General features: G+C 43.2%; 3 protein-coding genes across 5 annotated transcripts; 1 reads left to right on the top strand and 2 right to left on the bottom strand.

Moving 5' to 3' along the window:
* Nucleotides 1-2,543: 2,543 nt before the first annotated feature.
* erap1b (endoplasmic reticulum aminopeptidase 1b) lies at nt 2,544-10,902 on the top strand. 2 transcript variants are annotated; one of them, XM_076998985.1, is made up of 18 exons: nt 2,544-2,761; nt 3,251-3,774; nt 3,884-4,022; nt 4,705-4,839; nt 5,177-5,297; nt 5,621-5,775; nt 6,021-6,134; nt 6,358-6,489; nt 6,667-6,798; nt 7,157-7,314; nt 7,614-7,693; nt 7,857-8,040; nt 8,542-8,698; nt 9,061-9,245; nt 9,508-9,669; nt 9,845-9,985; nt 10,081-10,162; nt 10,251-10,902. In XM_076998985.1, the coding sequence occupies exons 2-18, from the start codon at nt 3,278-3,280 to the stop codon at nt 10,440-10,442; spliced, it is 2,766 nt and encodes a 921-aa protein (XP_076855100.1). In that variant the 5' UTR covers nt 2,544-2,761; nt 3,251-3,277; the 3' UTR covers nt 10,443-10,902. The 2 variants fall into 2 exon arrangements, with proteins under 2 accessions (XP_076855100.1, XP_076855099.1); XM_076998984.1 differs by having other exon boundaries at nt 3,254-3,774.
* A 247-nt stretch (nt 10,903-11,149) lies between these two features.
* On the bottom strand, nt 11,150-18,192 carry gtf2h2 (general transcription factor IIH, polypeptide 2). The gene is made up of 15 exons (XM_076998992.1): nt 17,639-18,192; nt 15,107-15,184; nt 14,715-14,751; nt 14,533-14,619; nt 14,391-14,441; nt 14,241-14,295; nt 13,984-14,089; nt 13,625-13,715; nt 13,415-13,502; nt 12,677-12,784; nt 12,448-12,511; nt 12,178-12,284; nt 11,987-12,089; nt 11,713-11,752; nt 11,150-11,594 (listed from the first exon to the last, which is right to left on the bottom strand). Exons 1-15 carry the CDS (start codon nt 17,692-17,694, stop codon nt 11,484-11,486), a joined length of 1,182 nt encoding a protein of 393 aa, XP_076855107.1. The 5' UTR covers nt 17,695-18,192; the 3' UTR covers nt 11,150-11,483.
* A 119-nt stretch (nt 18,193-18,311) lies between these two features.
* oclnb (occludin b) lies at nt 18,312-27,872 on the bottom strand. 2 transcript variants are annotated; one of them, XM_076998991.1, is made up of 9 exons: nt 27,602-27,872; nt 26,922-27,010; nt 25,950-26,631; nt 25,634-25,798; nt 24,696-24,811; nt 23,731-23,832; nt 22,182-22,353; nt 22,006-22,047; nt 18,312-19,496 (listed from the first exon to the last, which is right to left on the bottom strand). In XM_076998991.1, the coding sequence occupies exons 2-9, from the start codon at nt 26,942-26,944 to the stop codon at nt 19,398-19,400; spliced, it is 1,401 nt and encodes a 466-aa protein (XP_076855106.1). In that variant the 5' UTR covers nt 26,945-27,010; nt 27,602-27,872; the 3' UTR covers nt 18,312-19,397. The 2 variants fall into 2 exon arrangements, with proteins under 2 accessions (XP_076855106.1, XP_076855105.1); XM_076998990.1 differs by having other exon boundaries at nt 23,731-23,835; nt 27,602-27,865.
* Nucleotides 27,873-27,940: the final 68 nt, after the last annotated feature.

A 27,940-nucleotide genomic window follows, 5' to 3' on the forward strand; every position in this document is an offset into this window, starting at 1 on the left:
CCAGGTAAGTAAGATAAAAAATGTAACCTAATGCTGAGAGATGTACTTGTACATTTTACATTGTCTATTTATTGCATAGGTTATTTCTACTGAAAGGTGTGTTTTTTTTTTTTTTTTTTTGGTTTTTTTTTCTGGCCATAACTGTTGTCCCCTGAAAAACAACAGGAGAAAAATATATTTTACTAATACAATCTTTTCAGGTGTCTTATCATACATTGACATACACTTGTTTGTTCAGCCAAAACAGCATGAACAAGATGTTGAGATTTATCATGGGATCAACAACACCGAAAGACTTCACAGTAACCACATCACAGTAATTGTGATTCTATAATTTAAATTTATTAGCCCGTATAAAATTCTTGGATTCAATAAGACTTGACGTAGGCAACTCTGTTCGCTAACACAGTTGTCACGTAAGATGATTCTGTCTGCTAATACATTTTTGACAGTTAACAAAATTCTGTCAGCTATCATGAGAACATGTAATTTCACTGTGACAATAAAAAGACAAAACAAATCTTCCTTTTACATTTAATCTGGAAATCCACAGAGACTGGGGTCTACAAAAAAGCTCTGAGAATTTATTTAGACGTGTAGTTTTGTGATGCAGGGATTAAATTCCAAAACAATAATAATATAAAAGTATATAACAGTCCCAAATTCAGTCCCAATTCACAGCACTTTGATAGTGAAGGCCCATCTTCCTATTCTAACAGCAGATATGTCCTTGAACATTACTGCTTTTAAAAACAGCTAGATAAACTACCCAATCACATAAAGCAATTTTATGGACAAGGTCTTGCAGAAGATAGGACTTTCAAATCCCTCTTTTTTTAATACAATCTCTACACTTGTGAGAGAACTCGTGTCACACATTTAGCACACCACGGTGACCACGGTGACCTGTTGATGAATGAGCTCCAAAGACCACACAGACTATTTGGGAAACGGTTGTGCAACCCCCCCCAGTTCTCCCCAATCCTGGCTTAGCTGCCGCTGGCCCCCTCCACTCACCCCCCACTAACCCCCCACAACCATCACCTCTACAGTGAGCCTCACTGTTGACCAGGTAAGAAAACAAGACTCCACACAAACAAGGCTGCAGGCCACGGAGAGGCTGGTCCTGGATCAGCTGCTCCTGGATCAGCTCCAGCCTGTGGTCCAGCTGCTTCTGGACTTCCTCCAGTTCACCTGGCAGCCCCGCCTGGGAGTTGAGGACACCATCGTCTACCCGCACCTCAGCTATTGTACAGAGACCTGCCAGCTTCACAATGTTTCTGGTGACTCTGCGAAACAAATCGTTAAAGTTTGCAGTAAAGCTATTGAATCTAATGCGAGATATTAAAGACGATTCACAAGGATGGGTTGAAATTTGCTGGTTTTATGCGGATAAAACGTTTCTGCCCTGAAAAGTGCACACGTAAGCTACAAAACCCAGTGAAGTGTTTGTGCTTGTATCAAAATCTGTGCTCATTTTCGACATCTATCTTACTGACCTTTCTGTCTGTCTTACCCACTACGGCCGTACAATTCGTCAATCACAAATTTTGGTGCAACATTTACAATAATAATAATAATAATCTTTATTTGTATAGCACCTATCATATATATGCATCTCAAAGTGCTTTACAGAATAAATAGAAGAAAACAAATAAGGTAATAATAAAATGCCATAACTATGCAAATAATTTGAAAAAAAAAAACAAACATAAAATGTAATTAAATAAAACAATGTGATAGAATCATAAAATAATAAACCATCGAAGTTCCCTAACTAAAAGCAGATCTAAAGAGGAAAGTTTTGAGACTCTTCTTGAAGCTGTGCAGGGATGAAATGCCTCTGAGCTCTTCAGGAAGAGAGTTCCAGAGTTTTGGGCCATAGTGGCTAAAAGCACCCTCACCAATCTTTAATCGGCTTTTAGGAATCACCAGTAGATTACTGTTTGAAGACCTGAGAGACCTGACAGGAACATAACCATCATTTCACTGAGGTAAAGAGGAGCAAGGCCATGAAGACATTTAAAAACCATCACCAGAACCTTAAAATCTATCCTAAAACAGGTAACCAGTGCAGTGAGTGGAGTGCAGGTGTAATATGATTTCTCTTTCTCCTGCGGGTCAGCAGCGCTCTGAACTCACTGTAGGTGGTAAATGGAGAGCATATAAAAGAGCGTTAATCTCACCTTGATGTGATAAATGCATGGACAAGTTCTTCACTGTCAGCAGGAGAGAGCACATCTCGGACTTTAGCGATGTTTCTCAGGTGAAAATCAGCTGTCCTACATGTAGTCATGATGTGTGATTTAAAGCTGAGCTCATTATCAAAAGTGACATTCAAGTTCCTAACACATACACTACATAACACACTCGTGCAGGGGTTTTTATGAACATCAATGAACATGATCTAAGTACATCATTTCAGTTTGCATAAGATGTAGTCTAAATTTCTATTTCGTCTATTTTAGATATTTAGATAAAGTATGTGCCAATCGAATCCTTTGAGGACTGTTCTGAGTACATGACTTTTACTTTGAAAGAGGGGGTTGTGTTTGCTTTCGCATGTCCCCCTCTATATATTTTCACATATCGCATTAATGTCTCTAATATTTTCGTATGTAGTGATTTATTTTTAACTCTATATTGTAATTGTTTTGTGCCTTTACGTTTGCCGCCTGTTTTCCCGTCATGCAAACCGTTGTATTTTCACTTTCATTATCCTGGATTCAGTGTGTACACGACAGCACAGAGCCGAAACACGGTGAGAAGTATTTGTGTTTTGAAGACTAACGTAAAGAATACTATTTTTGTAATGTTGAATTGCACTACCAGGTGCTGTAATCGTGCAGCAGTATTTGTAACGCAAAAAGGTAATGAGGAGACCAGCTGGGTCGCGTGCTCGGTTCACGCGCTCGCCATTAGTGCCATATGGACTTTAATTGTCGCTGTAATCAAATGATTCATATTTAATGTAATTTAAATGGTGGTGGTTCGTGAGACAAGTTCGCTGGACCTCCTTCTCAATTAAAAAAAGATGCAGACTCATTGTTCAGCCAGGGCGTCCATGTTGCTTAAATATGAAAGTAAATATTTTATCAAGTGTTCGTTGATGATTCAGGAAGTCACTGGTCACAAACACAATGCATGCACGTTTTTGGTATTAAAGTCTGTAAATATAAGTATGGAGGACAAGTATGTACTGGAGAAGAGAACAATATTTTCATTTTCATCCCTCTCTTCCTGGTCTCAGCAGGTCCTGACAGACTACTGGTAGGTCATGGTCATCTTCACTCTCCTTGTGGGTCTGTGTGTACCGCTGTCCTGGGCCGCGGTAACAAACGTCAGCGTAGGGGATGACCCTCCGTTCCCATTAGCGACCAACGGACAGCCGTTCCCGTGGAACAAGATGAGGCTTCCTCAGACAGCCTCCCCCCTGCGCTACGACCTCGTCCTCCACCCCAACCTCACCAGCCTGGACTTCACTGGAAGTGTGAAGATCCGAGTGGAGGTTCGCCAAGACACACGCGCGCTCATACTTCACAGCAAAGATCTCAACATCTCCAGGGCAGCGGTCCTGGGACCCCACCCGGCCCAGAGTCAGACCCTGAGGGTGCTGGAGTACCCCCCCTACCAGCAGGTCGCTCTTGTGACTGACCATAAAGGACTGAAGAGGGGGGGCGTGTACGTCATCTCGCTGGACTTCGCGGCCAACCTCTCGGAGAGCTTCCACGGGTTTTATAAAAGTACATACCGTACTGCTGAGGGGGAAGAGAGGTGAGTGGCCATAACGTTTGGGTACAATACCGCAAAGCACCCCTAGGAATCGAGAGCTTGTTCTAAACGTGTCTGCCGCGGTTTCCTAATTCCACACGTCTGCTCGTAGGGTCGTGGCCTCCACTCAGTTCGAGCCCACCAGTGCCCGCGCTGCCTTTCCGTGTTTCGACGAGCCCGCCTTCAAAGCCAACTTCTCCATTCACATTCGCCGGGAGGGCAGACACATCGCCATCTCCAACATGCCCAAGGTGATGCCCTTCTCACGCATATATGAAGTGGTTCAAGACTGTTGGTACTGGTACGGCTACTGGACTTTGATGTTAAAGTGTCTGTTCGTTTCGACTCAGCCATGTGAGCAACCACAGCAGTTTTCATACGTACGTTGTGGAGACCAAAATAAATGTAACACTTGGCTGCTCTGGTATGACCTGCTATGTAGTTGCATGAGTTCATGTGCTCAGTTGTAAACAGATGTTTCTGTAATGTTAGGAAGATGAGGACTAAAGAAGTGTTTATACAAGGTTTAGGATGATGAGGACAAAACATATATATATATATATATATATATATATATATATATATATATATATATATATATACACATATATACACACACACAAAATATATTTCTGTGGTGTAAAATCAGACTAAATTAATCTATCCAAAATATTAGGGGTGTCAATCGACCCTTGGTAGCATGAAGACCTCTTGAAGGCCTTCATAGTAAAAGCCAAATCTGCTGCCTTTGAAGATGGAAATGTGAATAGGGAATATTGGTTGGAGATGTTACTAATGCAGTGCATTAAAAAAAGTGCTTAAAATAAAATAAATAAATAAATAAATAAATAAAAATTAATGCAGTGCTGGATACTTCTCAACAATGAATCACAAGTCAGACGTCCGTAAGATGTTTAATTTGTCTTCTGCCAGCTGAGGACGTTGGAGCTCCCTGATGGTCTGTTTGAGGACCAGTTTGACGTGACTGTGAAGATGAGCACGTATCTGGTGGCCTTCATCGTGTGCGACTTCCTGTCCATCAGCATGAAGACTCGGCATGGTGTCCAGGTGGGAATCGCCTCAACGTCTGCTCTCGGTAGTCTGGGTGTAGGCAGAACCATGTCTAGATCTACATCTGTGTCTAACACACCACTAAACCACCAGTGGGGAATCATCATTGGTTCCTTTTTTTGCTTAATTATTTTTTTTATTTAAGATTAGAATTATTTTGTGTCATCCAAAGCCTAATCCTATTTTTTGCAGCATTTTCACCATTAACAGAATAATTTTTTATTTGGATTGTAAAGGTAAATTACGTGGTCATGAGTCTCATTTGAAACCTTAATTAATCCATATATCATCATTTTTTTTAAATGATTGTTCTTTTGTCGATGGGACTGGCCAGATCTCCGTGTACACTGTACCTGAGAAGATCAACCAGGCTGAGTTTGCACTGGATGCTGCAGTGAAGCTGCTGGACTTCTATGACGATTACTTTGACATCCCCTACCCTCTACCCAAACAAGGTCAACATCATCACACTCTCTTACGAGGTCACATCACTCTTCCTTTGTGTCCTCGCTGCACTGTACCTAGTCTCTGTGAACCAGCCGACGCTCCCCCGGGTTGGCACTCCTGCCATGTATTACCCTCTCTTTCTCGTGTTAATGGAACCACGGTTACTTTGACATGACTGTCAGACACAGTCTGCAGGTAAGAAAGGCCGAATCCTGATCAGTCAGAAGCACCATGGATGCCATAGGCCTCCAAAGTTCTCCTCCTCCAAAGTTCTCCTCCTCCAAAGTTCTCCAGGCTGCTCCTCTCAGTGTGTGCATGCTCTCCACTACAGACCTGGCTGCCATCCCTGACTTCCAGTCTGGCGCCATGGAGAACTGGGGTCTGACCACCTACCGCGAGACTGCCCTGCTCTTCGACCCCCACAAGTCCTCGGCCTCCGACAAGCTGGGAATCACCATGATCATAGCGCACGAGCTCGCCCACCAGGTTCGAAAGCTTGTAAAAGCTTCCTTTTCATATTGGTTTCATTCCATATGCTCAGTCAATAGTTATCTTTTGGGGTTTTTTATGGATTAAGATTAGGAACATGCTTGTTGCTGTTCAAATTACGATTTATATTTTAAATTTATGCTCACATAGAATCAAAGTCAAATATGAGTACACAAAATAATCATTTGAATCTTTCCAAACCAACATTTGAGTGCTTGTTTTCACATTGTTGTCCTCCTCAGTGGTTTGGTAACTTGGTGACAATGCAGTGGTGGAATGACCTGTGGCTGAATGAAGGCTTTGCCAAGTTCATGGAGTTTGTGTCCGTAAACATCACCAACCCTGAACTGCAAGTGGTGAGGCATATTTTTAAGACCTTAAAAGACCTTCCCCTGCTCTTTGTATACCCGAGTCATCTCATTGGGTGGGTGTTAACCAATGAATGAGAAGCAGGACGTCTTTAGTTTGGGTGTGCTTTCATGAGCTTGGAGCTGCAAACCGAATTCAAGCGGTACGAGGGCTGGGCAGTCTGAGTGAAACCCTCTTTTGTCCTCCTGCCTGTCTCTCTCTGCACTCCAGGAAGACTATTTCCTGGGGAAGTGCTTTGAGGCGATGGAGGTGGACTCTTTAAACTCCTCTCACCCCGTGTCCACCCCCGTGGAGAACCCTGCACAGATTCAGGAAATGTTCGACGATGTGTCTTATGACAAGGTATGGCAACAGATGAACGCTGTATTGTGTTGAAATTTTTAGAAGCATTCTCACCTCAGTCAGTGAGCCCCCCGGTGGTTCAGACAGCCATTGGAGCAGGGTTTCACCCCTGTAGATAGTGGTGGTCTAAGTGGATGTGATTATTAGTGAATCCGTGTTGTGTTTGTGGTATGTCAGGGGGCCTGTATTCTCCACATGCTGAGGGAGTTCCTCACTCCTGAGGTCTTTAAGATGGGCATTGTTCAGTACCTAAAGCGCTACAGCTACCAGAACACAGTCAACACACATCTGTGGGAAAGTCTGACTACTGTGAGTAGATGTTTGGGTAAAGTTTTAAAACTGCTTGTAACGCACAGCACATTGGATGAGGTTTAGGTCAACTCTTTTACTGGTGTCAGTGGAAATCTCTGTTAAAGAGAGGATTTTAGCAGAATGTCACCTGCTCCACATCTTTAACTCCACTCAACCCTTAACCACACAAGCACAATGAAATGCTGAAAGTGTTTATGCAACTATGACATCATAAAGTGCTCAAAGACATAATAAACTGTTATCAGTACACTGTCATTTAGAAATGACATTCATATGATCTGTAACTGATATACATCAGTGTGATCTCTGAAACAATGAAGTGTGTGTGTGTGTGTGTGTGTGTGTGTGCTCTCAGAGGCAGCACTCTGACGATGGCCTGGATGTTAAGGTCATGATGGAGACATGGACGCTGCAGGAGGGATTCCCCCTCATCACAGTTGAGGTCAAAGGTCGAGAGGTTCGCCTAAGTCAGGAACGATATCTGAAGAGTGACAACCCCTCCCAAACCTCTGGGTAAATGTACCAGAGTACTAGTCCTCTGATCTCATTATTCATTATTCCTCGCATTTATCGCTTATGGTTAAATTAATGAAGAAGCAGTTAGCTTCTTAGCTAACTGCTTAGTTAGCTTCTTAGCTATATAACTCCAGCTCAAGATCAATACTATCCTATTACAATGTCTCCCAGTAAAATCCAATAAGACAGTTTGCCATGTCTTTAGCATAGCTGGTTTCTATGTGCTATTTGTTGGGTATTTGGGAACTGTGCAGTCTGGGTGTGTTATGTTGTAATTGGCTCTCTTCTGGAAACAGGTTCCTATGGCACGTTCCGCTAACATACGTCACCAGCAGGTCCAGGACTGTGAACCGCTTCCTGCTGAAGAACAAGACTGGTGTGCACACACGTTCCTGCCTTCTGACCAAACTTGTTGATACACCCAGAGTTTATGATCGCCTTCAAGTTTGCTGCTGTGATGTATTTTAGCTGCTTTAACATAACACACTGTTTAACAACGACTTCCAAGTTAATATAATAATCTCGTGCATTGGTTTCAGATGTGCTGTATCTGTCGGAAGAGGCAGACTGGATTAAGTTCAACGTGGACATGAGTGGATATTACATCGTCCACTACAACGGCTCAGGCTGGGACAAGCTCATTTCTCTGCTCAAACGCAATCACACAGCCCTTACCAGTAATGACCGGGCCAGTCTCATCAGCAATGCCTTCCAGTTGGTCAGGTTAGCTGTCTGTCACACGCATGGGGTTTGATTTGGTAGTGGATACAAAGACAATATAATGCCTCTTGACTTTAGCCTCATCTGAATTTGTCAGGTATTTAATTAATACGTAACATAACCCCAGATAACATATTAGGCTAACTTCATATTACATGTTTAGGATAATCCCAAGTATCACATTTTAGGATATCTCCAGACTTTGGGCTAACCCTAGATTACTTTGAGCTCACTCCAGATGTTTTAGGCTAATCCCATATTTGTGATCCAGACAAACCCTAGATGTTTTGAGCTATCTCTAGGTGTTTTAGCCTAATCCCATATTTTATTGCAAATTTCCCCGTTGCGGGATTAATAAAGGATTATCTAATCTTATTTTATCTTATTTGTGCTCCAGATAATCCCTAGATGTTTTGAGCTATGTCCAGATGTCTTAGGCTAATCCCATATTTGTGCTCCAGACAAACCCTAGATGTTTGAGCTAACTCTTGCTCTTTTGGCCAGTGTGGGGAAACTGCCTTTGAATAAAGCCCTGGACCTGACGCTCTACCTGAGCCGTGAGACTGAGATCATGCCCGTGACACAGGGGCTCGGTGAACTTGTACCTCTCTACAAACTGATGGAGAAGAGGGACATGGATGCCCTGGAGAATCAGATGAAGGTCCGTCATGTGAGATTTGTTCATTTATCTGATCTTGTCATTCTGATTCTATGGAAACACCTATTTGCATATTGATTACGGCTCATGATCATTTCTCTCTATATTTGAAAGTAAAGATACAAAAAAAGCCAAATAACTACCAGCCAGCTCACTACTGTTTCTAGAGGCTTGAATTATATGAAAAAGCAGGTTCATGTAAATTCGGTCAACATTGCCATTATGCAATGCATGCTGAGGACGATGACCCAAAGAATGACACGAATTGAAAGAAAGTGATACAAGGGGTCAATTTGCATTCACCGTTAAAAAAAAAAAAAAAACAAAAACTGTATGACCTGTGACCTGGCGGTGACCCTGTGCAGAGTTACATCGTGCACCTGTTCCGGGGGCTGATTGAGCAGCAGGAGTGGAACGACACGGGGTCGGTGTCCCAGAGGATGTTGCGTAGCTACCTGCTCCTCTTCGGGTGTGTGAGGGGTCACCCCCCCTGCGTCGCCAAAGCCACAGAGCTCTTCAACAAGTGGAAGGAGTCCGGTGGCAACATGAGGTCAGAGGTCACTTCTCCGTCGTTTCGCGTTGGCTTTTGTTTTCTGTTGTTGATTTTCTGGTGTGAGTCTTTAGGATGTTTTTGGTCCTGGTCTGAAAGGAAAACGGTAGCTTGACTTGTCTTGAGCACTTTTGGAGGAAAGAAATTGTCGTTTACTTGTCAATCAGCGCACTGTTCAGCTTAAACATTGTTAAGCAATAATAATTCTTCTTCTTAATGACGTCCTGTTGCTGTATCACTGTGTTATTTTGTGTGTTTACAGTCTTCCTAATGATGTCAGCATGGCTGTGTTTGCGGTTGGTGCGCGTACCGAGGAGGGGTGGGACTTCCTGTTTGAGAAGTACCAGGAGACAATGTACACATCGCTAAAAAGCCGAATCAAGTCTGCTCTGTCGATCTCCCCTCTCGCTCACAAACTCAAATGGTGAGGAGATAAGAGACTGTTGAGGAACGGAGAGACGTTTTCATTCGGTTTAACCTCATCATTCTCCTCTTTTATTTTGGTTGTGACGTATATGGAACAAAATTGAGAGATCACAGGAAGATGCACCTGCCTCATTTTCTTCATGTCTCGTCTTTGTCTCGTCCTCTCTCACTAGGATGATGGAGCAGAGCTTGGAGGGTTCCATCATGAAGACGCAGGACCTGCCCTACGTGGTCACGTCTGTCAGCAGGAACCCTAAAGGCCATAAACACGCCTGGGAGTTCCTGCGGGCCAACTGGAACTCGCTGATCAAAAAGTCAGTGAAGGTCCCCACAGCTCTGCCAGAACCCAGATCAATTACATATTTATCATGACTTCCGACAACCTTGACCCTTGCCCTTTGACCCCTAGGTTTGACCTCGGTTCCCACTCTATTGCGCATATGGTTATTGGTGTGACCAGCCAGTACTCCACCAGAGAAATGTTGCAAGAGGTGGGTACAAAGTTGTAAAAGAGACACTTTACTTAGGGAACTTGGTGACGATTAGTGCAAGGTAACCTCCGTCCATGTGCTCCGTCAGATCCGGGGGTTCTTCGGATCCCTGAGCACCGAGACGGGCGCCGATCAGCGCTGCATCCAGCAGGCGCTGGAGAACGTGGAGGAGAACATCCGTTGGACGGACAAGAACCTGCCGCTGCTGCAGGCCTGGCTGGACGCCAACCACGCGGAGCTGGTCACGCGCCACGACCTGCACGCGCACACGGAGCTGTGAGGCCCTCGCCCAGCACACGCACCCGAGCCCTGGCGTGAGCCACGCGTTCATCAAACTTGGGACTGTTCTCAAAACGTGTGTGGTCAGTGTGATGGACCTCACTGGGCTAAAGGTAGCCATGTGTCAGAGGGCAACTGTTAAAAAGGATTTCATGGAGCGTAGTGTGAGAGGAAAATGTACTGGGAGAGGGTTTGATTGGGAGGGGTTTATTTTAAACACTTGTATTTGCTAGAAAAGCAGAACGCGGTGTGTTTAGTCTCTCCTGCTGTACACAAGCTGTTTCTTTGTGTGGTCTGTTGCTGATAAAAGTTTCAGGTTTCCTGATGGAATCATTGTTTGAATGTGAAGTGTGCACTCGTATGAATTGATTGTTTGTTGGTCTGGTTGTTTCTATTTTGGCCACTTGTCTGTTGACAAGAAGTGCAAAAATATTTAAAAATAAAATTTACGGTCATGTTGACTTCAGTTCTGTATTTCTTAGCTATAAAGAGGTACAGAGACATGCACCAAAGTTAAAACAGACACAATGTTTACTTTTAAATCCATAAATATCAGTAGAAAATATCTTTAGTGTATATTTCAAAGGAGCCAGCAGGTGGCACTGCTGAGACAGTCAAACGTCGCTCTTTTTCTTAGAAGTGTGTGTGATTGGTAGTTGTGTGCCGTGAGTGGACACTTCAGAGGGCAGGGCTAGACACCCAGAATTATAAACCAGACATTTTCTTTTCCAAAATGTTTAATTTCAAAAGAATATCAAAAGTAAAATGTAAAAAAATATTTTTAATGTCTTTTTGTCCTGTGGCAACAGCCTTTCACTAACTCACTTATTAAAAGTGCTGTGACACAGGACCAAGTCTCAAATGTACCCGTCCAAAATTGTCCCGACAGACGATCCTGCGTTAGCAGCCGGCTTCAGGACATTAAGACTCGACGGCCGAGCCCGTCGCCAAGATCCCCTCAGCCGTCACTAAACGGCGCAGCCCTCCAGGGTAAACGGTTGGGGTTGCTGTGGTAACGCTAATCCAAGACGCCGAGGACGTTTTAAGACGCTCCCTGCGAGTGTATGCAGGACGGGCAGCTGTGCAGCGTGTCGTGAATGAAGACGTCACACTCCACGCAGAACACACTGCCACACGCTGGACAAGCATAGACCTGCATGCGGGAGGAAGCCCAGAGGGGAATTCAGGATAAACGTAGTAGCAGCAGACCACAGTTTTACATAAATTAACATAAAATAACTTAAATCAACATAAATTAACATTACACATACGCTCTGGTCTTTCAGCTCGCCTTGACAGGCTTGGCAAAACCTGAGAGAGAGGAGAGACAAAAAATTGCATTTACAATATGAACTTTTGATTGGATCTGTAGATGTCTATTATTAAAATTAAAATTATTATAGCCTGCTCTTCCATGGAAATCAGACACAGATCGTGCGGTGTTGGCTACAGTTTCTGTAAGATGAACTTAGAGGAAGGTCTCATCAGGGCACCTGCTTCACACGGGTCACGTGACCCCACTGACAGAGGGAGAGGAGTACATGCCTGTCTCCTGTGTGCTCCTCTAGGGGGCGCTCTTCAAAGGCACACAGGGGAAAGAGGTGATGGAAGGACCGAGCCAGATGAGGGGCAGAGACCAGCGTCAGACCTGGAGACCACACACACAGAGAGTTCACACTTACACACCTCTACAGAACCACCAATCAAACCATACCATGTTGGCCTTGAAGACGTACCACAGACTTTACACTCGACGGGCAGTTCTGTGTATTTGCCCCTGCACTGGGGGCAGTAGTATCCGCCCAGAGAGAGTCCCGCTTCCTCGCCCGAGCTGTCCAGGTGCCTGAGGAGACGCCATTCGACATCAAACACAACAAACAAACCAGCGGGTATTTCACCCCAGACGCTCCCGCACACTCTTCCCAGCGCATGCCGAGTGGAACCTTGACGACAGCACTTGGACACGGTCACCTAGACGACGAGAACCTGGCGAGATCGCTACTTACGACATGCTGAATGAAGGCTTGGAGTCCCGGTCGGTCACCGAGGCGATGACGTGCTGAGGGAAGCCTAGGACAAGAAGACATGGTTTAGGCCCCTCCCCACACTCACTCCACCAACCAAAAACAATATTCAGGCCCCGCCCCCTGACATGCAAGTGCCAGTATTACAATCCCTGGAGTGTGTGTGTGTGTGTGTGTGTGTGTGTGTGTGTGTGTGTGTGCTTGAGGTTACCCATGCGGATAAGGGAGCACTCGGAGGAGGAGCTAGCAGGGGGCGGCCTCACGTGGGACATTAGCAGCTCCTTGAAGTGGCTCTCGTCCAGAATCACGTTGTAGCTCCCTGGGAGAGCACAGGACGCCGGGCTAAAACAGCTAGCGGCTAAACTCATCTGCATAACCCCTCAGGCTCCTTCTACTGGTGACTATGCAGTAGCACGGTTAGCGTTTTTACAGTCCACTCCCCGCTCATGGATACCCAGAGGTTTCAATGTAGGCAGACACGCCTTCCTCTAGTACCGACGTGCTGACGCACACACCTGCTCTGACTAGCGCAATCAGGTATGTTCAGCAGCCAAGTAGACTTTGGTATCTGGCACATTTCCATCAAGGGTAGTAACAAACCAACATCAAGGGTAGTAACAAACCAACATCAAGGGTAGTAACAAACCAACATCAAGGGTAGTAACAAACCAACATCAAGGGTAGTAACAAACCAATATCAAGGGTAGTAACAAACCAACATCAAGGGTAGTAACAAACCAACATCAAGGGTAGTAACAAACCAACATCAAGGGTAGTAACAAACCAACATCAAGGGTAGTAACAAACCAACATCAAGGGTAGTAACAAACCAACATCAAGGGTAGTAACAAACCAACATCAAGGCCTTCCTTTGGAACACTGTATGACCGTAAGCGTTTCTCATCCATTAAGATGAGGAGGACCACAAGAGAGGAAGAAGGTCACCAACCTCCTGTTTCTCTGGTTAGAATGGTACACACACGGACCTCCGCAGACAGCCCGATCACCGACACTCGAATTTTCAACTCTTTCAGTGTCTGTTGACAACAGAGACATCCGCCCCAGACCAGCCTGCGTTACTACTAGGAAACGCACGCTGGTACAACTGGAACCAAAATATGTTCACATGAGCTGCTGTTGAAACATTCCTGTGGTCTACCTTAATGAGGTCATAGATGTTGGCTGGATCGCAGGTGGTAAGACTGCTGAGGATGACCAAGATCTCTCTGCTAGTGTGTCCTGGCATGTGTCTACACACACACACACACACACACACACACACACACACACACACACGTTATTAACATATTAACAGAAAAATCAATACTGTTCTAGCACCTTTGCACACGTTTTGCAAGTGCTGACATAGTAAAATAAGTTAAGTGTTCTCAGATAAGGCTCATAAATATGGTGAGAACATGGTGAGGCGACACAGTGAGCCTCTATCTACAATGCGAACACGCTTGCACATTAGCCCCGTAGCACCCCGCGCCTGCGCCCCACCCGTGCACCACCCACTTCAGCGTCTGCATGGCGATGCTGAGAGCGTTGTAGAGGGAGGGCTCGCCCATGCACGCAGAGTCCGCGCCTTTTCTCAGGGCCGCCGTGTGCTTCCTGGGGTTGCCTGTCCCGAGAAACAAAACAGGCACGGTTGACGACAAGCCGAGCCGCTACGTGTTCTACGAGTGGGACATTCTGGGCACGTCTTAATGAGATTAACCAAGGACATCGGTGAGGACGTCCTAAGGACATTCTAGACAAGTGCCCTCATGTACCCGCCAGATCTGTCAGCTTCTCCGCCCTCTTGTTCTTGGTGGTGATGATTCCGATCTGTAGACGAGGGGAGAGGGAGAATGAGGTGAACCCACACACGAGCAGTCTGGTGGCCTGAGACAACGTTACGTTTAAAAGTACATACACACTACCTGACTAATGGGGTTCTGGTCAAAGTACTCATCCACAAAATACTCCATCAACTAGGGGATGAGAGAGAGGGCACAGCTCAGAAGACCCATACGCACTGCAAAACAGCTACGTGCAAACAGAAATGACAGAGGCGAGTCTCACCTTCAAGGTGGACGCGAGCCTGCTGGGTTTCAGGTCCTGATCCTCCATAGATCGAGACATGTCAATCACCGCGTACAGGTGACGCATCTACGCAAAACCACCAGCAGCCGGCCGTCACCAACGGTCGCAATAAACAACGGGAGAGTGGACACAGAGAATACAAGAACGACATCCGGACTCACCATTCCCAAGCGAACCTGTCCATGACTCTCAAACACCCTGCGACACGACCGACAGACAGCAGGAACACAGGCATGAGCAGGTTTCACACAGGTTTCACACAGGTTTCATCCATTAGCAGGTTTCACACAGGTTTCATCCATTAGCAGGTTTCACACAGGTTTCATCCATTAGCAGGTTTCACACAGGTTTCATCCATTAGCAGGTTTCACACAGGTTTCATCCATTAGCATGTTTCACACAGGTTTCATCCATTAGCATGTTTCACACAGGTTTCATCCATTAGCATGTTTCACACAGGTTTCATCCATTAGCATGTTTCACACAGGTTTCATCCATTAGCATGTTTCACACAGGTTTCATCTGTGCTCTCCTCCCGACATTTCGGGCTCACCTTTTCCTTTTAGCCTGGAAAAGAATGTCTTCCACAGTGGCTTTGAGGGACCCGGACTCGTCCTCCTTCAGCACCTCCCTGGACATCAGAAAGATCTCATATTCTAGCATCGCGTCCATAATACAATAGGTCACATGCCCAAATCCTGTAAATTAGCGGTTATTAGACCTCTGATCAAGAAAGCAAATCTCAACTGTACTATCTAATTATAGACTCATTTCCAACACATCATTTATATCCGAGATCATAGAAAAAGCTGTAGCCCAGCAATTATGCCTATATCTGCATATTAGTTATCAAACGCTAAACTAAATAAGTAGGTTTTCAACCTAGACTTAAAGATTGAGACTGTGTCAGAGTCCTGGACGCATTCTGGAAGGTTGTTCCAAAGCTGGGGGGCCTTACAAGAAAAGGCTCTTCCCCCTGCTGTTACCTTATTAATTGTTGGAATTAATAAGGAATTTAACTGGAAGCCAATGCAGGGCTGATAGGACTGGTCTGATATGATCAAATCTTCTAGTTCTAGTCAGAACTCTGGCTGCAGCATTTTGAACTATTTGAAGTCCTCATTAAGTTGGAGGAAGTTTAGAGACATCCAGCATTTAACATCTCTTATGCAGGCCACAATTTTTCCTAAACTGTGTTTGTCATCAGATTTGGCTGATGTATAAAGTTGAGTGTCATCTGCATAGCAGTGAAAGTTGATACCATGTTTGTTTATAACTATGCCCAATGGTAGCATATATAATGTAAAAGTGGTCCTAAGATGGAGCCTTGCGGGACCCCATATTTCACTTTTGTACGTTTGGACGGAATATTATTGAGTTCTACAAACTGATAGCGATTAGTTAAGTAAGAATTATACCATGAAAGGGCTGTGCCTGAGATTCCAACCCAGCATTCTAACCGTTCTAGCAAGATCCTGTGATCTATTGTGTCGAAAGCTGCACTAAGATCAAGAAGCACTAACAGAGATACTGTACAAAGCCTTGATGTGAAGCACGGAAGAGATCATTTGTTACTTTGACTAATGCTGTTTCAGTACTGTGATTGGGCCTAAATCCAGATTGGAACTTTTCAAATATGTGATTCCTATGCCCCCTTAGAGACAGGTACAGTTCCAGGGGTTTCTCTCAAGGTTTCTTCCTCATGCCCTTAGGGAGTTTTTCCTTGTCACTGTCGCACTTGGCTTGCTCACTGGGGGCTTGGACTCGGACACTTGTAAAGCTGCTTTGTGACAACTGTTGTAAAAAAGCGCTATATAAATAAATTTGATTGATAACTAATAAACGAATGAAAGTGGTCCTACACCACAGCAGTGTTTAAAAAAACACCTGTTGTGTCCGATTCAGTTCCCACTCCGGTTCATGCTTCCTATGTTAGCGAACGCAGACATTCATGAAAAAATCCTGCACGAGACTGAGCCCTGACACTACGGATGCCAAAAGAGATGGCCTGAAAAGATGCCCTAGAAGGATCTTGACTAGCTATTTCACCTGTCTAAAATATATTCTCTGCTACTGAACCTCATGTTTTTATATACAGTTAGATTAATCCAAAACAAGGACCCTTTTTTACCTTTATGAAAATAATCAGAGTAATAGTTATGCATGAACGTTTCATTTACTTCGGTTGGCTAACATTTAACAATTTTAAAATCCATAAGTGTTTCCATAAAAATATATTTGTTGTCAGTAAAACGTGCAAATCATGTTTTGCTTTTCAGTTGTCGTAGTCAAAATATTATTCAGGAAGCACCTGCAAAAATATTTTCCTTTTTCAAAATGGACTTCGGAATCCGACTTTTAGGGCATCTTTGTGTTTCTGCTTCAGTAATTTCAGGGTTCAGTTGTGTGCAGGATTTTTTCGTGAATGCGTGCGTCCGTGAACACAAGAATTCAGCACCCCTGTTGTGAGATGCTTCCCCTTCTGGGGAACGTGTGCTGTAAGGCTTTCTGGATGGAGTTCGGTCCCACACATACTGTGTTGTATGTGAATACTGTCCCTGTTTCAGTCTGTTAGAAAACCCATGTGTTGACGAGTCCTGACAGCAGTGCATCCTGTTATGTTTAATACCGAGTATTATAATTCATTATTTTCTAACTGTCATATATATACATATATTTAATTTTATGGTGCTGCAAACTGTCATGTGTATAGATATGGCTAAATGATTTTGAAGTATAATCAACAAAATTTCAACGAAAAGCTGCAGAGAGATGCTTTTTAATTGGCAGACCACCCCTCTTAATTCTGGCCACTCTGGTGGAGTCAACATGGATCGGTCCCTATACCCATTATACCTCTAAACAGAGAGTGAGTTACCGAGAAGGGGATACAGCTCACATCGGGGTGCTGAATTCGACATTTTCCAATAACTGAAAGCGAGTTATAACTCATATGTTGCCACCTCCACTCTAAATTAATACCATTAGAACATTTATATATGCAGTTAACTAGTTTTAAACTATGTTTATTATACGTTTAGCATATTTCCTAGCACAGCTAGGGTGCTCGACGTCGTGAACTCACCATGTCCGCTCGTAGCCCCCTTCCCACCGCTTAGCTCTCTCTGGTTCGTCCTCCATCACTGGGAGTCGCAAACCAACACAAACCAGACTAACACAAACCCAGACTAACAGATACTCAGACTAACAGTTAACTAGACTAACACATACCCAGACTAACAGTTAACTAGACTAACAGATACTCAGACTAACAGTTAACTAGACTAACAGTTACTCAGACTAACAGATACTCAGACTAACAGATACTCAGACTAACAGATACTCAGACTAACAGTTAACTAGACTAACAGAGTCCGACTAACAGTTAACTAGACTAAAGCTAATTGTACCTCTAACTACGCACCCTAGCTAGCTATCTATATAGAGGTATGCAGCCAGTATTCGCTGTTGTGTTCGCTAAAAAAGGTTAATAAACACGTTCGTGTGTTCTTCGTCACTCTGTCATCAGGACTAAGCAGAACATTTCATTTTATCGATAGGAAAAGCTACTCTTACTAAAACGCAAACGATTTGACAGCTAGTTGCAGGCTCTGGTTGCAGGATTAGCTCTCCGACAATGAAATCTGATGCGGGATTGTGCAACGACGTAACTGGTCCGTCCTTAAACCTCACAGGAACTATCGTTCCGCCCCAGTCTGTCACGTCTTTATCAGTTGTTATATTACAGTCATTATGGCCACACTTTAACCCCTTTAATAAAGAAATTAGACACAAAATTTCTCATATAAATGACAAAACAAGAAAATAATACATTGTTCATTTCGATAATAACAGTTAAGACTTCTAAATGTACATCTAAATAAACAAATAAGATATTTTCAGAGGAGAGCAAGAAACAGTAGTTTGAGAAAAATGGATGGTCATGTTTGCAGTAAATAATACATTACAAAAGAATTTTAAAAAATAATAAATGAAATAAAAACAGGATTAAATAATAGTGAATTGTGTGGAGCAAAACCTTTTACAAATAATCTGTACCATCATTTAAAAAAAAGAGAGAAAATAAAAAATACAAATAACATCTAGAACTTCAATATTCCTTTTTCTCTTCAAACTCAAATACCAAAGCAAGATTTCCCATTCCACACCAAGGAACATTTGATACATTTGTGATCTTACTAGCCCAATGATCACAAGGTATTAAAGTGCCACTTCTAGTTCCTTGGAGGGCAGTGGGGTTCTGACTAAGCTCACGAGACCTCTGCAGACTCTTTATTTACAGTAAATGGGCACCTCTCTACTTTTTAAAAGCTACAGTGAAACTGCAGTCAGTGCTCGTGCTCCAGACCTGAGAGTCAGTACATTTATGAACAGATTCTGATCAATGCAGATATGTGAATGGGGAGATGGGATCTGTTCTCAGATCAGCACTTTCCTTTTCGAGCCCGACCGTGAAAGGGCTGCAGCAACTGCAGCTTTGTCAGTGAAAAATAAAAGCACATGTCCAAAGACCAAAAACACACAAACACAGCAGTATCGTTACGTTCTTGGGACAGGAGGGTCTGCGTCTTATGTGGAATAACACTGCACGACTTTGATCCCATCCCAACACGGGCTAGCTCAGCAAAAACAAAAACAAAAAAACGATTGTAGATACTGTAACTGGGACACGTGAAAAGTCAAGTGTAAAAATCCGTAAGAATGTAAGAAAACAAACGTTAAAGGTGGCGACAATAAAACCCGTATCACCACCACGTCTGGATTGGCTCAGAAGGACACAAGGGCAAAAGTAAAATGGCCCTGCAGGGACAGAGGCGAGGTCCTCACGGTCTCTGGTCGTAGCCGTTAACCCTCTTCTTGATGTGGGAAAGCTTGGCTTTCAGCTGTTTGGTCTTCCTCTTTTTCATGCGGTAATCTGCCGACTATGGAGGGAGAGAGAGAGATTATGATAACTCATTATTACACCGTCTTTCATCCCGTGTGTGTCTCAATGCTAATATGCTAAAACATTTAAACTTTGTTGTTTTTTTTTTTTTTTTAAGATACATGGAAACTGAAGTCTTGATTCATTAAAATGTCAAATTATAAGTATTCATTTGCATAAGCAGTCCAGTTCATTGCATATGTATTTAGTAATCGTTTTCTGTTTCATTTGCACAAACCAGTGTGAATGACATCACGTGACAAATGTAAATGAAGCTTTTGCATATGATAAATGTGGGAGCCATGAGCACGACAGACATGAGTTTGGAACGCTTGATCTAAGGAAATCGAAACTACACTGAAACTCAAAATGGTGGAATTAGAGGTTTTAATTGAACAGGGAAAAACTATGAGCTACAGGATTAACAAATTAATGATGTCGGGCCTGATGAGACACAATGACAAGACAAAAAAAAGAACTAAAGGAAACTCTAGATAAGCATCATGTATCTATTACTTTGGCCTGTTGACCGACTTCAAAAATCATTCTTCTTGTGATCTTATCACCACGACAACAGTCATGACATGCAAAGGTCAGTACCTGCCCGTCGGTGACTTCTTGTTTTATGCACTTGTTTGAAGTTTAGTAAATTGCCTTTGTGGGAGCCAAATTACCAAATTAATGTACATGGATACCACCCTGCCCTTTGCCTGTTGATAGAAACATCCTACATAACAATTACAAATCCACAAAAAGGACCATGTATGCCATACTGCTCATGGAATCCTCTGCTGATCCCAGATCAGCTTGGACAGGAACATGCAAAACGCTGCACTGTACCACGTCTTGAACCACACCGTCATACAGCAACCCCCTTCCCCTCCAGGGTAAAGCAAGGTTCTACACTTGTGACCACTTTGTGCTGTTGATGTGATCATATATCACACAGTGGTGCAGGGTCACCAGACTCTCACAAATGTTGTTTCTGAGCAAGTCAGCAATCGAGTGATTCATATCCGACATAACAAGGAGAGTGAATCCATGTCAGAGAACTACGAACACTGGATTCTCTCATTCTGGAGACACTGATTCACAATTGGTGCTTTCACTTTTGTACACACAGTTTCATCTACATTCCTCATCTACAGTTTAAACCTATAATGTGATTGATTATAACTGTAAAAAGATAATACTGCCCCAATCTGTTGGGTAAAAATGCACCAGCAGGCTACCTCAAAATCCATACCCAAGTGATTAAGCACCACTTTTCATCCTACAAAAAGCTATTCTATTGGCCATCTTTTTGATCTAAATCCTAGCCACGCCCAATGCCAGATTTAATCATTTGAAGTGGACATTAGAGGCATGAAATGTTGGCTACAGTCTTGCTTTTAAAAACAGGTGTGTGTATTAACCATTTAAATACATTATACATCTGCTTGGTTAAACTGTAAATTAGTGTCTTCTGGCTAACATAATTAGCTACATTAACTAGCCTATATTAAATTAGCAGGTAACATTCCTTCACTGTTTATCCCGTCTGTTCCTCATAATGGATCAGCTTCCCTCTACCAGTCAGTGGAACAGATCAACCATTGTCTACTACACTGGACACAAATCTACTGTTCTACTGAATACACTTGTGAAAGCACTCGTCACTGTTGTACCGATGGTGACCCATCACCAGTAATATGGTGGTCGGATTGGATTGCTGGTCAGTTGTGAGCAGCAAATGGGCTGTAATTGATCAAGTACAAAGTGAACCAATGGCAAGTATTTCTGATTAATTGGCCATTGAGTGTATGTATAAAATTAATAGACCTAATAAATTAGATGCTCAGTGCAAATATGTTTCTCTCTGGTTTGGGGCATTGTGACATGTGGTGTCTTTCCTATATGTATAGGTAGTCGTTTGACACAAAAATATCTAACAAAGATAAATAGCTACATACTAAGTAAATGTGAAATGCTACATAACCAGAATAAGTAATTTAAGAATCTACTTATATCTAGAAGACATTAGTTTTTAAACCTTTAATAGACATGTTGGTGTAGTTTTGATTACTCCATATTTACTCCAGCCATATTTTAATAACATGTCCTTTTCTAAGCTTGGTGTGGGTGCAGCTAAATTTCAGAGCCCCCCCTCTCACCCCCCCCCCCCCCCCCCCCCCCCCGAAAAAAAATTACTACAAGCCAGAAGCAAAAGAAAGAAAACAAACAGAAGTGAGATTCCAGATATTCTTTTTGGCATGTGAATGTTGGTGCATCATTCTAGAATTCTCCCTTATGTACACAATCCATGTCTCAGTAGTTCCAAAGCCATTAAAAGTAGAGCCCTATTTTAATTGGTTTCCTCTTTATCCCTGTTGTTTAAAGTGGATTTATCAAGTCGTTCAAATAGGTAACACCACCTCCATTTAAATTTAACCTGAATTTCTCCATATATCTCAAGAAATTCTATACACTATGTCTTCCTATTTATAAAAGTGTAAAGTTTACATTACCCTCTTCAAGTCCTTCAGTCGGTTGTAGTGCTCCATGGCATCCTGTAAACAACAAAGAGCAAAAAACACTCAAACACACAATTAACAGACAAAACAGACTGATGCAGACTTGACCTGGGTTCATTTCGATGTCAGCTATGTTACGGCAGCATTTCTGACACGGTAAGGTCACCCACCTGGAACTGGGGACTGCCCTCCTGCAGACGGTCCAGCTCACGGTCCACCTCCAACAGGCCCATGTTGACGTCGTCCAGCTCGGCCTGCAGACGCTTGTATTCCATGTGATCCCTGTCAAACTGCCGCTTGTATCGGAGCCTCTCGTTGTCGCTTTTGATGGGAGGGAACTCTCTGAGGAGGGGGGGGGGTTACCAAGGTCATTATACAGCTTCACATTGCATTACACAACTGCAGAGACAGCAATTTTCAGGGAATAGAATATCTCCGTCCACAGCGTGGGAACAATTATCAGAACAAATTTTATGACGCACCCTCCGTAGAGGACAACGGGCAGCGTAAAATAGAATCTAAACCAGGGGTCACCAACGTGGTGCCCGCGGGCTTGTTTTAAAAATAGCTCACTATAGCGCCGTGCACCAAAGCGCTGCATCGTTTATGTTTTTTCTACCATTATAGATTGTCCGCGGTTGCTAGCGGTCTTCCCGTTTAGCAATTGACACTCGCACACGCACAACTTTCGGTCGCCCCCCCCCCCCCCCCCCCCCCCCCCCCCCCCCAACAACAACTTTTCGTTCGATTGATGCGTATTAATCTGGTAGCCCTCCGCAATATTTGGTACCCAAGAAGTAGCTACCAGTTTCAAAAAGGTTGGTGACCCCTGATCTAAACTATATTATTTTCTTGTAAATTTATGTCCCAATGATCATTGTATTAGCTACATACAGTACCCAGTATCTAATCCATAATTTAACGCACTGCTGAAAGTGCTACTCACAAAGATGATGGTTTAAGAGTGTTATGAGGAAAATGTTGGCATGTTCATGTTCTTTGGAGAAAGCCAGTTCTTTGTATGTACTTAATCTAGAATCTAGATGAAAGGCTGTATTTATAAATGGGGTCATTTTATTTCTTTACCTAAATAGTTTTGTGGACACAGGCATTTCAGTGAGATGATTACATTTACATGTGAATGAAGCATATTTTACTCAATTTAAGTATTTAAGTATTAATCAGAATACCTCTGCTAATGCTAATAAAGAAAATGTGTGTCGTGTTTTAAGATAATAGTTCTCTTTCCAAAAAATAAATAAATACAACTTTGCCAAGAGTTTATAAAAGATAAAGTTTATAATGTGTGTACTGGCATAAAAAGGTAGGTGCAATCAGCTCTATCCAGAGTTTTATAATCCAGGTTCAGAAAGTAAAAGTCCTCACCAGGATTTTGCTCAAGCTTGCTAGATTTTCTAATTAGTGCAATCCAGGTAAAATTAGTGGAATCAACACAATCCAGGAAGCCTGAGCAAAATCCTGGTGAGGACTTTTACTTTCTGAATCTGGATTATACAACTCTGGCTCCATCACAAAATCACACAAGGCCCCCCCCCCCTCCTCCAGCTGCAGACAGGCAGATGATTAGCATGTTAGCATGGAGGTGGTTGTAGCTTTTCTCTCCAGGATTCTCCATCAGCCCAGTAAAAAATAAAAAAATAAAAAAACCTCAACAAGCTACAGTTTCAAGTTTGGAAAACCATTTCCAGGGCTTCTTACCCATCAAAATCGGCTTCGTCCAGTTCGTCGGCTGATTCTGCTCCCGTATCGTAGTCTTTAAGTTTGCTCCTCACCCCGCTCACTGTGCTGTTCAAGTCAGAGCTACTGTGGATGAGACGGACGTGTGAAGGTCATTACACACACGCAACACATTCAAGAGGTTCACTACAAACAAGCAGACGCATTAGAAACAAGACACCAGACATGAAGAAGCCCGCAAGCACCAGGAAAGGGGCACACAGCAAAAGACACACCATAAACACAGCGCAAAAGTACGAAAACACTTGTTCATAACAGATAATTATCATATTTATTTATTGTTTTATGTATCAATTAGTTTTTTGTGAATAATATATTACAAGCTGGCTGCTAGACAGAAAGAAGAAGTAAAAATGTCACCGACTACTGCAGAAAAAACTTCCTTTCTCTTCCCGGTGCAACATTCCATTCCTTCTACCCAATGGTTAGCAAGGAATGTGCATCATTCCACTTAATGTTATGCAACATTGTTTATATGTGTACAGTTTGTGTGTAAATGTAGTCTTCATTATAGGTTAACAGGTCAATTCTGTAGAGTTGACTAACTCTAAACTGAATCCATAACGTATAAATTAATTCACCTACGAAGGTCAAAGTTATTCAAAACAATATACCCATCACCTGGCAGACTGTTAATAGTTAATGCTTAATTTATGTCAGTTTCAACTCGTTCACAAAGTAGACCGGTCTTGCCTTGTGGTGGAACTGGCTATTCAAGCTCAAACAATAAACAAAAGAAAGTCCTCCCAAGGTCCTGTACAGCAAACATTCACAAAATATTTCTACTTTTTTGATTTCCTAGCCACCAGCTTTAACGGCCACATTAACAATTAAGTTAATGGTTGACAAATGGAAAAGAAAATGTATTGTAGTTTTATTTTCAAGGCATTTTATGTCATTTTGGGTTTTTCCTCAGAGGAACTCACCCAGGGAGATAAAGTGGCTTCTCCACGTCTGGGGTTTGACTGAGAGTCCATGATTTGCCAACCTGGTCGTTGGAGTCATTCAAAAAAGCCTCAGGGTCCCCAGACACGTCGGTCACCTGCAGGAAGACAGAGGTCATATAGATCACAGTTCACACCAGCCTTACAGGACAAAGTGACCTAACATAGCTTTCATGTGTTTAATAAACAGGGTCGGCTTTCCCCAACACGGTCACAGCTGCAAGAGCGTAGTACAAAAAATGGTGCACTGTAGCTTTAAGACAAATACCAACAACAGTGCTGTTGGGAAAGTGGGCTGTGGTCACATTACCAAAATGTCCTTAAAATCTCAACCAGTACAAACTGGAGAATACTTTTTCTGTCACTGCCTTCTGTTGGTATAGTAATGGTTCTTTAAAGAACAGTGTGTTTTCTGAAGTTTCAACAGTGGGCCACAGTGGGTTCCATCTCTCTATATGGTAAATAGTCTGTGGATACATCATGTGCAAGTAAAACCGGTTCTGCTAGTTTCTATGTAGATATGCAGATAGTATCGACAGATACCAGCGGACAAACATGACAAAACCACCCCAGCTCACACTGCTCACCAGTCTGACCCACAGTCAATACCAGCTGACCATCTAAAACTGGATTCAAAAGTGATTGAGATCACTTGAGAACTTTAGACAAGTGTCATACTTGTAGTGGAAGTATGTATCTACATTTCCAAGTTATTTACATAATGGAGGTTATATGAATTTTCAACTGTTTGCACCATAAACCAGTGAAAGGGCATGTCAAAGATTCTGGGTATGTTCTGAAATGATCAGCTACTGAACATGGTTCCTTGATATTATGTTACTCCCTGCCACGGAGTACTGTGACGTTCATAAAATCAGTCCCATATTGTAAATAACAGGTCTCCGTGATGGTGTACACACCCATTTCTCGACACCATGAGAAAAGCCATCGTTGTAGGTTTTGGGTTCCTCCCAGAGCACACGCTGCCTGCCGTACCGGTTCATCTGTTGGCGGGTTTTCACGGCGAACACCAGCAGAATGATCAGCGCCACCACCACCAGGAACCCTAGAATAATGGCGACTGCCTGGGGGGGGGGGGGGGGGGGGGGGGGGGGGGTTGGTTTATTTACTACATCTCATTGCTAGAAAGCATGACAACAACATGGAAGGTAATAATAAAAGTTTCCAAATTTGGTGTTTGATGGAGATGTCCAGGACTCTCCAGGACCTGCTCACCTCCTGAGGTTCCACCACGCAGTAGTGATACATGTACTGGTTAATGAAGATGCCAGATGCTTGAGGCTGGTTTTGATACTGAGCACACAGCTGCCATATCATGTTGTACATCATGGAGCCAGAGGACTGAGCCGTGGGGTTAACGGCCACCAGGTACACGATGCTGGCGACGAGCATGAGGAAGGCCAGGATCACCGTGATGATGATGGTCGCCAGGTAGAACTTGGTGGACTTTGCCGTACTCTGCCTGGACACCACCAAGATGAATATGACCAGCACGGCTATAAAGGTGATGGCAGAAATGCCGATGATGAAGCCCTTGCCGGTCACAGGGTCAACGTATCCGCCGTATCCATAGCCGCTGTAACCCATTCCGCCGCCGTACATGCCGCCCCCATAGCTCCCGTAACTTCCACCGTAGGAACTCCCGGCGTAGCCCATACCGCCACCGCCGTAGCCCATACCGCCCATAGCGCCCATGCCGAGGCCGCCCATGCCCATGGCCTCCATGTCGTAGTCCCATGCCAGCGTGGATGCCACGCAGACGAACACCCCCACGCACATGATGATGATGATGATGCACATGATCTTCATCACGCCCGGAGGCGACTTCCAGCTGTAGTAGTGCAGCAGCTCGTCATCGGGGTAATGGTAAAAGGTGTGTTGGGAAGATCGGTGGGGACTAAAGGAAAAGAGAAAGACATTGAAACAGAGATGCCGAACCCTGATCTCCTAAAACAGGGGTGCCAGCGTTTGGCTGACTGAAGACTTTTGCTCCAACAGTTATTTAGCACATCTGGTACTAACATTAAGATGTGAAGTGAGACTTCATGAGCTGGATGAGGTGTGTTAGATTAGAGTTGGACCTGAACTCTGCAGGGCGAGTAGATCACGAGGACTAAACATGCATGCGTAGGTTTTATTTTATTTGCACCTACAGTGTAATATTTTATGAAGAATTTTAATACTTACGATCTAGTCTTGGTTGTTGGCATTGTGTTTTTGATGGACGCTTAAAACGTCCTTACCGAACAGGTTTTACGTTTTGCGTAAATAATATCCTGGGGAAGAGAATAAACACGAAAACAATTATATCACTTAAAACAGCATTACTACATTGATGTTCATATGAGAACTAGTCTTATTCAGCGATAGCAAGAGAGCAGTGTGCTGCCTTATCTAACATGTGAACATCCCTGTGTAGAAAGGTCAGTAATCACCAAGATTAGATTGTAATTTACGCAATTACGTGATTTATGGGATCTGGTAAAATTACAGACTTAATTGGAGATGGACAATTAATAAAACAACCGACCTAAAATCCATCTACGAAATATTTTATAGGTTACTATATTGTCATTTAAATATCAGCACTCGAAATGTTTTTAACAAGAATAAAGAGCATATAAAGTTGCACTGATTTGAAAAACAAATTTATACAAATTTATACAAATCGAAAATGGAAGAATTGGACACACAAATAGTATAAATAGATACGCTAAATGTCCCAGATTAAAAATGTAAGTCTTAACAAAAACGAAATAGTTTGTCTTTTGTCTCAAATGTATCATCGTAACGTGTTTGCTACATATATGACTAAATATGCAACGTATTTTATTAACAGTCAAACATCCAACACAGTGAGAGCTTACCTGTGTCTCAGCACTACACGCACGGCCAGGTGAGGAACGCTTTCTCTTCACCGAGATGTGTTACGCAGCAGGTAAAACAGACGGCAGGTAAACGCCCCACGGCCTCTATTCATCTTATTACGGGCACATCCTTGAAAGTGGCCCGCCTCAGCCTTTGAAAACGTCTTAATGCATGCAGTATATGAGCTAGGAGCGAGATTATGGGGGCAGGTCATGTGTGTTAAAGGTGCTTCTCGACCATGGAGCAACTCCAACTGAGTTGAATGGGAACGAACCGAGTGTGACTTAAAAAGCACTTTGATTTATGGGTGCACACAGTGAAGTGAGGAAGTGATCGAA

This window comes from Brachyhypopomus gauderio, chromosome 3 (genome assembly GCF_052324685.1).
Source record: "Brachyhypopomus gauderio isolate BG-103 chromosome 3, BGAUD_0.2, whole genome shotgun sequence".
Classification (NCBI taxonomy): domain Eukaryota; kingdom Metazoa; phylum Chordata; class Actinopteri; order Gymnotiformes; family Hypopomidae; genus Brachyhypopomus; species Brachyhypopomus gauderio.

Coding starts and splice junctions, on each gene's coding strand:
- erap1b (XM_076998985.1), top strand. CDS start 3,278: ATGGTCATCTTCACTCTCCTTGTGGGTCTGTGTGTACCGCTGTCCTGG. Junction 6,135..6,357: donor CCAACCCTGAACTGCAAGTG/GTGAGGCATATT, acceptor TCTGCACTCCAG/GAAGACTATTTCCTGGGGAA. Junction 9,986..10,080: donor TGGAACTCGCTGATCAAAAA/GTCAGTGAAGGT, acceptor TTTGACCCCTAG/GTTTGACCTCGGTTCCCACT.
- gtf2h2 (XM_076998992.1), bottom strand. CDS start 17,694: ATGGAGGACGAACCAGAGAGAGCTAAGCGGTGGGAAGGGGGCTACGAG. Junction 13,503..13,624: donor ACATCTATGACCTCATTAAG/GTAGACCACAGG, acceptor TGTTGTCAACAG/ACACTGAAAGAGTTGAAAAT. Junction 12,785..13,414: donor TCTAACCAGAGAAACAGGAG/GTTGGTGACCTT, acceptor GTGCTCTCCCAG/GGAGCTACAACGTGATTCTG.
- oclnb (XM_076998990.1), bottom strand. CDS start 26,944: ATGCCAACAACCAAGACTAGATC. Junction 26,632..26,921: donor CCAACAACCAAGACTAGATC/GTAAGTATTAAA, acceptor CTTTTCCTTTAG/TCCCCACCGATCTTCCCAAC. Junction 19,497..22,005: donor GACTGAAGGACTTGAAGAGG/GTAATGTAAACT, acceptor CTCCCTCCATAG/TCGGCAGATTACCGCATGAA.